Source organism: Protopterus annectens, chromosome 2.part1 (assembly GCF_019279795.1).
Source record: "Protopterus annectens isolate FY-2018-M chromosome 2.part1, PAN1.0, whole genome shotgun sequence".
In the NCBI taxonomy this organism is placed as follows: Eukaryota; Metazoa; Chordata; order Ceratodontiformes; family Protopteridae; genus Protopterus; species Protopterus annectens.
In genome coordinates this window covers 1,834,663,405-1,834,677,116 of record NC_056729.1, presented here as the reverse complement: position 1 = coordinate 1,834,677,116, position 13,712 = coordinate 1,834,663,405, and the positions used below count along the sequence as shown (strand labels likewise).

Here is a 13,712-nt window from a genome sequence, read left to right as displayed (position 1 = left end):
TATATCTAACTTTCATGTAGGTGTCTCGGACTCCAGTATCATGTCCCATAAACTTTGCAAAGCCTTTCTAAGAGATATCTTTTTGCTCAAGCCCCCAATCAAAGATCCCCCACCTCAGTGGGACTTGAATTTGGTCCTAGCGTCCTTGATTCTCCCCCCCTTCAAACCTGCGGCTTCATGCCCTCTCAAGTTGCTCTCATGGAAAACCCTTTTTCTAGTAGCCATAACATCAGCTAGAAGGGTATCTGAACTTCATGCTCTTTGCAGTCGTCCACCGTACTTAGTTTTCCATAAAGACAGGGTGTCCCTCCGGACTAATCCGTCCTTCTTGCCTAAAGTTTCCTCTGAGGCAAATCTAAACCAGACTATTGATCTCCCTGTCTTCTTCCCTGATTATTCCAACAGGTCGGAACAAAAGTTACATTTTCTAGATGTTCATCTCCAACTTCGATATTATTTAGACAGGACTAAACAGTTCAGGAAATCTGACCAGCTCTTCCTGTCTTATGCGGAAGGGAAAATGGGCCTTCCAGTTTCTAAAGTGTCCCTTTCGAGATGGCTTACCTCTATAATTACCTTCATCTATGAAATCGGACATCAAAAGCTGCCTTCAAGACCTAGAGCTCATTCAACCCAGGGCATTAGCTACATCTGTAGCTTTTCAGGACAGGCTACCAATAGAGTCCATCTGTTCAGCAGCCACATGGGCTTCACCTCATACCTTTATCTCACATTACAAATTGGGTATGGCCTCCAGAAACCGTGCCAACTTTGGTTCCACTGTTCTTAAGAGTCTGTTCCGATAAGCCACCCAGGGTAAGGTGCTAGGGACACGGTCCCATCCAGCAAGAATGAAGGCGAGATTGACAACTTAACATTGAGAAGCTATGTACCTACCGTAACGTTCCATGTTAGTTGTCTTCTTCTCGCCTTCTTTCTTGCGTCCCACCCTCCTTCCCCCCAGCCTGGACAGACCGATAGGATTTTTTGGGATCTTCCATTGGGGCTTCCTTCCCACATGTTCTACCACCTCTATTCTCCCTTTCTGTTTGTGGTATCTTACATACAGGTTTATATAGAAGTGGGTTTTTTTCTCTCTTCTCCATCCTATGGAGACTAGAACTGCTATGGCTTTAGCTATCAAACGAGATCTGAGTAGTTACTGGCTAGCATTGTGGGATATAGGGGAGCCTCTAGCCGGTGGAAATAGCTCTCGAGCTTTAGTATTGGCCGAGTCGGAGCCGAGGATTGGCTCCGAACCCATCCAGCAAGAAAGAAGGCGAGAAGAAGACAACTAACATGGAACGTTATGGTAGGTACATAACTTCTAATTTTTTTGTATGTGTGTGTATATATATGTATGCATAAATGTATTTATGTATATTTAGATTTACCTTTCAAATCCCAAAGCCCATAACACAACGTTCAGAATGTCGAAACAACAATACCAAAGACTGACTATCACAAATGGCTGTTTCCCAGGGCAAGGAAGTACTTGTCCAACACCTAACTGACACTCACCGGGCTGTATAACAACCACCTAGGTGGGTGGGCTTTGCCCCCCCCCCACTAACTATATATGCCAACTCCAGGACCGCACTACAGTGGGGAAAAGGGCATATTTCCACATGACAGGCAAGTGTTTACTTGCCCTGGGAAACATTGGTTGTTTGTGATTATCAGTTGTCAGTATTTTCATCTCAACATTCTGAACGTCGGTGTTATGGGCTTAGGGATTTAGGAAGGTATCCATATGTATATGTAGATATCTGATGTAGGCCTACTACCTTAGGAATGATCTTTACCACTGGTACAAAAATCCTTTCAAGGATCCTGGCATCCGTATAAGCAAAGGGATTTTATTCAAGTTTACTAGGCTATCACTAGTCCCCCTACTTGTAAAAGTCAGTGTGTGAATCATCTGGTGTGCCTGTGTTATCAGCTTTGAGGTGCACTTGCACCCCAATTTTTTCTTCCTTGTATCATTGTTGACAATTTATTTCTTTCCATACAGTTTCCTGTTACCACATGGGTGAGATATCAACTTGTTGATTTTTTAACCCTTATTTAAGTTGATTTCACATAGAGAAGCACTGTGTACTTTGCTTACCAGCAATGATTCCCCTCTGTGTAGTTCTTTCTTTTTTCTCTACAGTTATGTGAGCATGGATTTGAGTGTTTGTAAGTAAGGGTGTGTGTGTGTGTGTGTGTGTGTGTGTGTGTGTGTGTGTACAGATTGGTGCTTGTCCTATATATATTTTTTCCAGATAGTATGTGGAACTAACCGTAGCTTTGACCAGATTGTTTTGTTGGCTGAAACTGTAAGAGGTGTAAATGTGGGGAAATGTAAATTTGAGAGACACTCCCTGATTTTCCCATCTTTAGGTGCTACATACAAAATGGTAGTGAGCCAGGCTGAGCTGGTTTCCTGCAACGATTTTGCATCTTCTTTCTGTGTCCACCTTAGCAGCTGTTTAGTCCAGGAAGACTCATCCTGTGGTTGCTCTGTCTTGCCTTTGCTATCTTTTTTTTCCACTGCATATTAAAAGGAGCATAATCAGAAATACATCCTCTCCTCTAGCTCCTACACCATCTCCCTATCAAAATTCTGTCCAAATGACTAGCCAGCTTGCATGCATTTTCTGAGAAAGTGTATTTCCTTCTGCTCCACTCACTTCTTCCTACTTGCTTGCCTGGAAAACCTTCTGATAGTCTGCATGAAACTGTCTTGCCTATAAAGTCTGTCCATTTGTGGTTCAAGCCCCCCCTCCCCCACCCAAGTTGTAGCTCTTTCATCTTCTGGAGCAAAAACACTGAAGCACTTCTTGGTCATCACAGATGTTTAGACTGTACAGAGGACTGGCAGCCATGTACACAGAGGATAAATTATTGGAATTTTTGCGGTATAAGCAACTTTTTTGAGGTTTGCATACAAGAAAGATAGGTTCAGTACCTGGATGTACGTTTACAGAAAAAAAACCCCACAAAGATGAGGGTGTCTTTACATGCAAGTTACATAGAATGGACACCAGTTCTTGCTTATATTATACAAGTAAGCACCCTGGATATAAAAAAATATATATAATGAAAGGTCAGCTTTTTTTTTTTAGGGAATATGACCTCAGACTATGATGGTTTTATATGGTTTTATAACAGAATGTGAGAATATCGGAAGAGATTTTCACGTAGAGAGGTTAACCTGTGGATAAATTACAGCAAAATACAGAAGTGGAGGTGATAAGGGGGTGGAATACTATTTGAATATAATGTTTGAGAAGGTTTTTTGCTCGAAGTATAGTCAAGATACTAGAGGGGTCAAAGAGATTTTGAAATACTGGGAGATGTTCTCCAAGTTACTAGACATGTTGAAGGTATTAACTATAAACCCTCTATATATGTGCATAGAGGTCAGAATATGAAGGAAATATTGGAATATAAAAGTAAAAAAAAAAGTATGAAGAGGTACCTTTTGGGACATATAAATGTGGAGGTTGTAAATGGTGTCCATGTGTAGTCAGTGCTGATAAATTGTTTTTAAAGTCCCAGAGTAAAATGCTGGGAAGTAACAAATTTTTTAACCAAGTATATATATATAATGCAATGTAAGGGAAAAGGTTAAGGTTCACTTAAATGGAGGAATGTCTGCTTCTTGTTCATACTTAAAATCAGTAGTGGACACACACTCGTGCCTAGTTTGCCACATGGTCATCTTGCATACATTTTACAGATTTTGCAGCATAGATCTCATGGCTGGGAGTATTTTTTTTTTTTTTTTTGGGTGGGGGGTGACATTATAGCATGGCTTGAATTGTTTCATTGTGCCATTGTTTGGGATTCTTCCCAAGTACATACACACTGGATATGGTGCCTTTAACTCAAGTACTACTGATATGGTAGCACTTTGCCATATTTGCTGATTTTTCTGGGAGGTCCTTTGCAGATTGTGACATTTTCCTGCTCTCCGTTCTATTTGAATGTTTTATTTTTTTTTTCAGATTACTGATTCACAGCTGAACTGTTTAAGTAACATTTCCAAGTCAAGACTTCAATATTGTTGTGGTTAGCACAGTGGTACCTGATGAGTTGTGGTAAAGAGCTGTTAAGATGTTTGCCTCTTTACTCTAGCTACAGTGTTGCTACTTGGTCCAGAGGGGGCAAACCTCATGAAGAGCAGTGCACAAGGGCACTAGGGCCTTTTTGAAGATAGCAGATATGTCGACTAGTAATAATTTGGATATTAAAACGGTTTATTTTCCTTGACTTGTAACAGAATTATAAATGTGTTATGTCATTTTTCTTTATGTGCTTGACTTCATTGAGAAAAAGCTTATGAGAAATCACTTTTTTATATGGAAGATTCTTTACACAGAGTAGAGATAAATACAGTTTAGTAATTTTTCATTTCAAAATAGCTGGCACATTCTGCAGGAATTTTTTACTGGAAAAAAGTAAGCTTTGCGTATTCTTTACAAACATAGTTAGATGTGTGTTTTATTGAACTTTATGAACAAATTTGAATACAACATCTTAAAGTATTTGTGTCCTGTTTTTCTTTTTTTGTGTTACTGTTTAGGTTTGGCTACCTGCTGTGAAAGCTAAAGGTCTCGAGATAGGAGGTACATTTTCTCACCGGCAAGGCCACATATACATGGATATGACCTTCACTAATAAGGCTCTACAGCATATGACTGATTTTGCCATCCAGTTTAACAAAAACAGGTAAATGGCAGTTACTGTAATAACAACAGTTTTATAACATAGTCTGATTTGAGGCCTTTATTAGCTGTGTGTTGCTCTTAGTTCCTCATTTAGTAGTTTCAGTTAAGAATTTTGTGCGATTATGACTGCTAGGGAGAAAACAAAATTGTCTTTATGATGGAGTAGTTGTATGTAATTGGCGTTGTCACCAAGTTATTTGCATTTCCATTTGATAACCCCCATCCAATAAAGCAGCAAAAACATCTCTTTGCCAATGTATGGTCACTGTTTTTAAACACCCTCATAAATTCAAGAAATAAGTTTGAATCAGACAGCAGTACATCTCCCTTATTTTGTGTTTTTGTCCCATATTTGTATGTGTTTTGTAGCTGTAGCTTTACTCCCCATAGTTGCTGAAAGGAGTGGCTGATTTATATTGCACCATTCTAAATTATAGGTTGCATTAGCAGTTAATTATGTCACAAGTCTGCAAGCAAATCAATTTATATGAATGGACATCTCTTGAAAAGGCCCGGATAGATTAGTTTTGAGATGGTCTTTGAAAGAGGAGGGAGTCGGATACTATATAAAAAGACACTGTAGAACATTCCACAGAAGAGAAACCATGACATGGAGGATGTTGCAAGTTACATTGATGTCTTCCTTGCGCTGATTTTCAGTATGGCCTATTGCTGCAAGAGGAGCACAGTTGTAGAAAAGGAACTGAATTGTAATGGACATCATTTGCACTGATATGGAGAAGAGGCTGTTTACCAGAGCCGTATTTATAATATACTAATCTCTGCTTCTGCAGAGTATAGAGTTCACAGTTGATGAGATTCTGAGCCACTTAAGGGCTAGCTGCTAATTTACTAGTTATTAACTGCAGAGGCAAGAAGAGCCATTGCAGTTCATATCCTTAGACAGAGACTGATGCTCTACCAGTCTGTACTGGACCTTAACTCCTCCTGAAAAAATCAGCCATTATATATACTAGCTGATTCCAGGAAGTACCAGTGCCTAACCCTGAGTATTGCTAAGTGGCTGCAAATAATGGCTAGTACTACCATGATTCTAATTTCCAAATTGTTACGTGAAGACTACTGCCCATCTTTAACTCAATGTTGCCATGCCTCATTACCCACCTAGGCCTAAGGAACCAGGAACTTCTATCATTAGAACGTCCTTCCTTCCTTTAGTGTACCAGTACGTGAGAGAGCATATAGTAAGGTGGCCCCCACATGCTGGAATCATCTTCATCTCTATTTATCATCAGAAATGAGCAACACTATTGGAGGTGATACAAGTCCTAATTGATTGTGTATTTACTGAATATAGGTGCTGGTGCTGTAGACTGCTCCTGCATTTGTCACTTGAAGCTGCATCTTTCTGGACTCATAGTTGCTGTATAAATTATGGTTTTCAGATTTCAGTACTTCATCTGTGTAACCTTCCATTGAAGTTGTACTGTAATACTTATTGCAACTCTGCACTGTAATGGCTGTATGCTTGCTTATAAGTGCACTTACATATGTTTGTACTGGAGATGTCATTGTGTTGCTCTTACTGTACTGATATACTATGTGATGGTGAATGTGTCATCAAAACTGTATTTCCCTATCTATATTTGTTCATTTTAGCACTGGCTTAGGTTGTGGCTTGAAGGGCTCCTGTGACTAGGAAACCTACCAATTTAAATAAATAAGTACATGTTATGCTTTGGTAACTTTGGAAGGCCTTTGCCAGTAGAGAAATGTTTTCTGCTCAGGCAGTATATACTTGAAAGCTCTGTTAGGCAGGAAAGCTTTTTCAGTCAGAATAGCACCTTATAGGAAATTCCATGGTGCACTGCTAATCTGTATAGTGTTTGCAGCACAAGCAGAATATGGCAGATTGTGCTTAATTTTGCACTAGATGTAGTACGTGTTGCCACACGGGAAACCTTGGTTAAAATACATTGCAGTAGTGCATTTCATTTGAAGTCCTGGTTAATCTTGTTCTTACTTCTGGTTATTTCTGAGATGGTAGAATGCTGACTGGACTACTAATAATTTGGTCCTTAAAAGTTAGAAGATGTGGTGAATAACAACCCCAATACTGCAAATTTTCATCGCTGAAACAAACGGGCAGCAGGCAAGATTGTATGATGTTTTAATAGTGTAAAAAATGACACGCTCATCCTTCCTTGTCTTAAGCAAAGCCATATGCTAGAGGTCCCACACTGCATTTCATTTTTAAGCAACTTTCCACTGCTAAAAGATCAGTTGTTGATGGCAGTGCATTTGCAAACAGGAGCTGAGAGAGAGAGAGTCGTATGTGTGCGCGTACACACACACACACACACACACACACACACACACACACACACACACACACACAGCAGAAGAGAAAATAAATGAACAGTGGAAGAACATTTTTGATGAGAGAAGCTTTATTTTGACCTTTACTGTAGACTAAAGAGCCTGATACATAGTCCAAACCGAAGTAGATGCCCATTATAAACATTCTGTGCCCCTCTTCTAAGTCATTCTGCACTTTCACACATTGAGAAAAAGAAAACATTTTAAAGCAGCACACATACTTTCTCATCCACAGACACGCACACGCTGTCTTGCAAATTATATGGTTAAAAATTTCTTATTAAAAGAGGAATACAAAAATGAATCTCCTATTAAGTAAATGCCACTACTCCCTTGTTTATAATGCTTTCAGCAGAAGGGATGGAATTGCTTTCTTTATTAAGAAGCCTTTGTTGATTTCACTGTTGCACTGTACATTTGTAACTGCAAACTTGACATGCATACATATATATATGGGTCTACTGTATAAGTTAAAAAATACACTTCTTCGAACTCACACAGTAGACCCTAGGTTACGCGAAAGTGCACTTAATCGAAAGTGTACTTTCGCGAAACCAGCTTCAGCGAACAGGCTTCTACTGATGTTTAGTGCAGTAGTTACAGACCTTAGGGTTAGGTCGCGGGTCATGGTAAGGGGATAGCTAGTAGGGCTATCCCCTTACCGTGACCTGTGCCCTAACCCTAAGGCCGTAACTACCGCACCACAATGGAGGACATAGCACATTTTCCTGCTGTCCTCCACTGTGGTGCGATCCATTTGTAGAAGCTGAGTTCACGAAAGTGCACTTTCGAATAAGTGGTATTCAATGAAAAGCAGTAGACCCATATATATATATATATATATATATATTTATATATATATATTTATATATATTTATATATATATTTATATATATATATATATTTATATATATATATATATATATATATATATATATATATATATATATATATATATACATACACATGCATACATACATGCATGCATACAAATATTTCAGGCCTGGGGAATAATGCCCTTATAGCCTGCCAGTATACCAAACAGTTATTCCTATAATAGCGTCCAGGTTGTTCTTAAATTATCTAAAGTAGTGCTTGCTGTAATGTAATTTGGTAATATGTATCATTCTCACTCTCAGAGAAGCAATTAGTACATCTCTCAGTCCTGTAGAATCTTTTTCCTAGGTTGTCTGATTCACTGCTACTTTTTGATAACCCCAAACATTCCTAGAGGTAGTCGTCTCTAAATGCCTCATATGCTTGATTAAAGTCTCCTCTTAAAAGTCTGTTTGAGAAACTGTACAATTTCAGATGTTTTAGGCTTTCGTAATAACTTAAATTTTCACATCCAGGGATGCCCTTGGTATATTTCCAGTGTACTCTTTCCATTTTACTAACGCTTGTTGTTTTATAAGGTTTCTATATTGTTATTTCATGATCAGATTTGGTTATAATTTAACTAACAAGCAATGATTTCATTATTTCTTATTTCCTAGACTTTATAAATCGTTTTATGCAACATACAGTTCTATAACTCTCTTTAACCAGTTGGGTGGTAGGATTAGAAAAATCAAAGTTGGATCTACTCATGTACCCTGGTCCTTAAGTGAATCTACATATCTGGTGTTGTCTTTTCCATCTTTTCCTCAATTGATGGGTTTGAGATTCAACTTCACATTCAACTTTGGCCACTTTTCATGCTTATGATCCATAGCTCAGTCTCCTGTCCTTACCCATAATCCCTTCCAAATCCTAACATGACCCCAAATCTCATTTGCCAATCTCTGAGTTCAGACATGGTTGCTGTAGCTCTGCCAATTGTAAGATAAGTCAAGCTTTTATTCTTGTCATCTTATTCTTCCTTTGTTTATTTCCTACTGTTTTGGAGTCATTTTGACTTTTGTCTTTAGTGGTTTTTCCTCCCCCAAAGTTTAAAAAAAAAACAAAACAAAAACGTCATTTTAGAATGGGCAGTGTGTCTGTTGGGCCTCTTGCCTTCCCTCTTGTCTCTTTCTCAGTCTTCTACTAGGACTTGCTAGTATATTTGTGTACCATTGCTAGTACCTTTCCCCCTCTATCTCCTTTATGACCGTTTTTATTACCATACTGGTATGCTGCCTTTCTCTGCCTTTTTGGTTATTTAGTAGTATTGTGTTTTGTGTTTTCTTATTCACTATGGCTGACAAGCCAACAGACTTTAAAAAGTGTGTCACCTGGAATGAAATTTCACACTGCAGTGCCAAGGCAGTTGCATTTATTGTTTAGGAGCTGGTCACTTGGATATAGAGTGTGACATTTGTTCAGCATCTAATCATCAGGCTTTAGTAGAAGGGAGGAACAAGCTTATGCTTAAAAGGTCTTATTCCTTCCTTTTCATGTTCTGTTTCTGGAGCTAAGGAGACTGTGGATGAATCAAAAGAGAATAAAGTTGAGAATATCGAAGAGAAACCTAAGGAGCCAACTAAGTGTTCACCTGACCACTCTCCATCATTGGTTCTGACGACTTCTCGTCCTGCTAAAATTCCATGGACCCTTGGATCTGGCTACTTCCTCTAATCTGTCGCACTCCTCTTTAAGAACTCCTTCTTAAAGGGAACCCAGGTTCTCCACAGAGCTGATAGCTATCAGATTACGGTCACTTTTTCTACAGGAGACACCCTGTAAGGCTTAAGGACCATCTTTGTTTTCACCTTCCTTCAGGTCTACCAGAAGTTTATCTGAGGCTGATGTGGATAGAATGATGACAAAATTCCTTGGGACCTAGATTCAGCTGGGAGTTCTTCCTGCTCTGTCTCCCATCAGACCTGTGAGCTCTTGATTTTCACAGATACCTGCTGCTGCCCCTAGTCTGATACATCCTCCAGTTTCGGAGATTTCAGACAAGAGACTTCTTGGAATATCCACGTCAGATCTGAAGTTGTAGTCTTCTTCTAGCATTCTCTGTGATCCAGCCAGTGCTGACACTGTCAGAGCCAGAGGGATTCTGGAGATTGAAGCTTTGGCCCCAGATCTGGATGGAGGGAATTGACTCCAAGACTCGTGAGCCAACTCTTCCGAGCCTTGGCTCTAGATAGCTTGGCCCTGATTTCTGCTCCAAGATTTGTGTGAAGATAGTTGATAGATAGAATTTGTAGATAATTCTGTCATTTGTAAATATTAATACAAGTCACAGGCTTGTTCCCGTAAATGTGAAAAGACTATATTGGATGTTGAACTGCATAAATGTAACAACAGTACACTCTGCTGTAAGAAAACTGGTAAGTCAAGCATTGTGAAATTCTTTGCTCTAAAACTCAGAGCAGAGATGTGTAAAGGGAGGCATTTTGCCTGTTGCTTAGAGACCAGAGTTAATGGCTAGTATTTACCTTATAATTTGTTTTATTGCTCTGGCTTCCTGACCAGCACCAAGATCAAAAGGGCTATTAACCTCTGAGTTTCTGTTAGCCTGGGAACCAGAAAGAAATGACATAATCTGAAATGAATCGGTGGTACTGTGTTATCAATTTAAGGACAGAAAGAATGAGAGCATTTAGAATCAGTCTTGAGAACATCCAACTCACCAGCACTCTGCCGGTGGTCTATATTTAAGTTTAGTTTAGAACTGTGTTTTCTCTTAGATATAGCAAGGAACTATGAAGATTAGATTATTTTTTTCTGTATTGATGTCAGAACTTTTCTACTGTATTATTTTAAGTATTTCTTTGTCATCTCTGAACTCTTGACTAGCACTGTGTTCATAGGTTGGTACTAGGCTATCAGCCCTAGGGCCTGTACAAGCCTAGCCATAACAATTCCCTGGCTATTTCCTCCCATACTGTTTACTTCCCTGGACCCCTGTCTAGCAGGGCAACTGACGTGATCCCCGGGGTGAATTTCCTTTCTCCCATTCAATCATCAAGGTTCCTTTTGAAGAGGGCCAAAGAGGCATTCTGCTTGACATGTATGGGCAATCTATTCCAGAGTCTGGGGAGTCTCTGGGTCAGGAACCTATCCCTCCAGCATGTTTTGTTTATTGTGATGACAGGGTTTAGATTCCTGGAGCATGTGGCTCTGAGGGATTGGGATTTCTTTAAGTTCCTTATGATACACATGTCCAACAGCTCTGGGTTTGACATGGCCTTGTATGTTAAGCAGAGATTGCCTCTGAGTAGATGATATGCAATAGAGTATAGCTGGAGTTTTTAAGGTGGTCAGCGTAGGGCATCTGCTTTAGGCCTGTGATTCTTTTAGTGAGGTATTTCTGCAGCCTTTCCAGTTGTTGCAGATGTCTTGAGAGGTACATACCAAACGGGGCATTGTATTATATAATGGGTCTAATGAGGGATGAGTACAGTGGGACAATGACCTCCTTTTTTCTGGATGAAAAGCCCTTAGTGATGAGGTGTGCCACATAGAAGGATTTCCTGACTGTTGTGGCAATGTGGTTATCGAAGGTGAGACCACTGTCTACCTGTGTCCCTAAGCCTCTTATCACACTTTCGGTGTTTGGTGTACTGCCACTTGTGTGGTAATTCACGGGTACATGTTTTTTCCCAAAGGAGATAACTATACATTTCTTGGCATTGAGCTTGAGCCCATGGCTCTGGCACCAAGCATCGGTTTCTGTAAGGCCCTTTTGTAGAGTATCCACATAATTTGGGGATTCAATAATGGCTCCCAGTTTGCAGTCATCTGCAGTCTTTGTTAGCCAGAGTTCCTAAGTGTTGGCCTGTACTTCAGAGAAGTTGATGCCTAACAAGAGCGGTCCCAGGACTGAACCCTGAGGTACTCCACTTGTCACTTGCTTGGAGCTGGATTTGGAGTCGGCTACTTTTACAGTGTGGGTTCTGTCAGTAAGCCAGTTAGCAACCCATTGGGTGACATAGGGATTAATGCCCAGCTTAGTAAGTTTATCTATGATTCCAGAGTGGGGGATGGTGTCAAAGGCCATGGCAAGGTCTAGATAGGCTGTGTGGACCACCTTACCCTTGTCCATGGCTCTGGAGACTGATTCGAAGAAGCCAATCAGGTTCAGGAGACCATATCTGCCCTTCCCGAACCCAAACTACTTGGGGTTCAGTGTTTGAAGGTTGCCAATGTCTTTGTTTATAAGTTCCATGATAATACGCTCCATGGCCTTGCAGATAAGGCTCGTCAGACTGATGGGATGGTAGTTTCTGGGATCCAAGATGGATCCCCCCTTGTGGAGTGGGATAACTGTAGCTCTGCGCCACTCAGTGTGCACGAAACCTGAGGTGAGGCTATGATTAAACATGACACTTAGGTGATGTGCCAGTTCATATTGTAGTTCATGTCATGCACAGCCCGGGATGTCATCTGGTCCCATGGATGCTGTATTCTTAGCTTTGGAGAGTGCATTTTTTACCTGTGTGGCCGTTATTACTGGAATTTGGCAATCTTCTGGTATTGAGATGGGCCATTTAGGGGGTGAGAGGGGGTTGAAGTTGGCACTGAATCAATCTGCCAGGATATTGGCAATATCCTTGGGATCAGTATATTTAATGCCATTCTGTTTTAGCTCAGAGCAGATCTGAGCATTGCCATTTAGATTCTTGACATAGTTATGGAATGCCTTGTGGTTGTCTTTGGAATCTTTGGCAACTTTATTTTCGTAACTAGCTTTGGAGGATTTTATGAGGGATCTCAGTTTCTTACTGAGGCTGGTAAGGGAGTCTTTTGCATCCTGGGATTTTCCTCTTTTCTGCAACAGTTTCTTCCTTTTGTTGTAAAGTTTGTTTATGGCAGGGGACCACCAGATTGGCTTCCTTTTTTTGGATGAGAGCATCTTGGTTCTATTTGGGATGGCACGATTCATGCATGAGTGGATGTGCTCGTACAGTGCCTTAGTGTAGGATTCAGCAGTTGAACTTTCAGTTCCCGTCTGCATGTGTGTCATGAAGTTTGTCACTTCTGACTTGAGTAGCATGAAGTTGACTTTGGAGAAGTTTTTTATGGAGGTTTCCTTACTGCGGGGTGGGGGCAGTTTGTGGATGTTAAGGGTGTTTAGCTTATGGTCAGACCTGACTAACAAGGGGGTGACCACAGGTGTGGAGCATCGATTTCCCATGTTGGTAATGACCAGGTCTAGGATATTGGAGCCCCTGGTGGGACTATGGATTAGTTTATCCAGGGCGTTGGAATTTATGAATTCCAAGAACTGTTGGGCAAAGGTGTTGCTACATGAGTAGTTTTTCCAGTTAATGGCAGGGTAGTTAAAATCACCCAGTATTAGGGTGTTTGGTTCTATCTTAATATTTTCCAGTATGTTTAGAAAGGTGTAGTGAGAATCTTGGGGTATGTTGGGGGATCTGTAGCAAGTTACAATTTGGATTGCAGTCTTACCTAGTGTTAGTTGCACCTGGAGAATTTCAGGCGCATTGTGTTGGACAACTAGCCTGGTGGTGTGAATATCCTTGGTGAATATTGACACTCCTCCACCTTTAGTGTTTCAGTCCTGGTTTGGTGGCCGAAAAGTGTGGTAAGAGTTGTAGCCTGGTATTGCAGGGGTGCTCTCTGGAGCCTTGAACCAGGTCTCAGTTACTGCACAGATATCGATGTTCTCCATTTTTAGGAGTGCCTCGAGGGAGTGCATTTTGAGGTTTAGACTTCTAGCATTGAGTAGCATTACCTTCATATTTTGCATGCTTGTACCTG

At 40.4% G+C, this 13,712-nt stretch overlaps 1 protein-coding gene across 3 annotated transcripts in view; it reads left to right on the top strand.

Moving 5' to 3' along the window:
• AP2B1 (adaptor related protein complex 2 subunit beta 1) overlaps window positions 1–13,712 on the top strand; it is a 1,330,026-nt gene that overhangs the window by 896,279 nt on the left and 420,035 nt on the right. For all 3 annotated transcript variants that reach the window (XM_044063279.1, XM_044063277.1, XM_044063278.1), the window contains one exon: window positions 4,574–4,719. In XM_044063279.1, coding sequence (XP_043919214.1) covers window positions 4,574–4,719 — 146 coding nt within the window. The remainder of the gene's footprint in view (window positions 1–4,573; window positions 4,720–13,712) is intronic.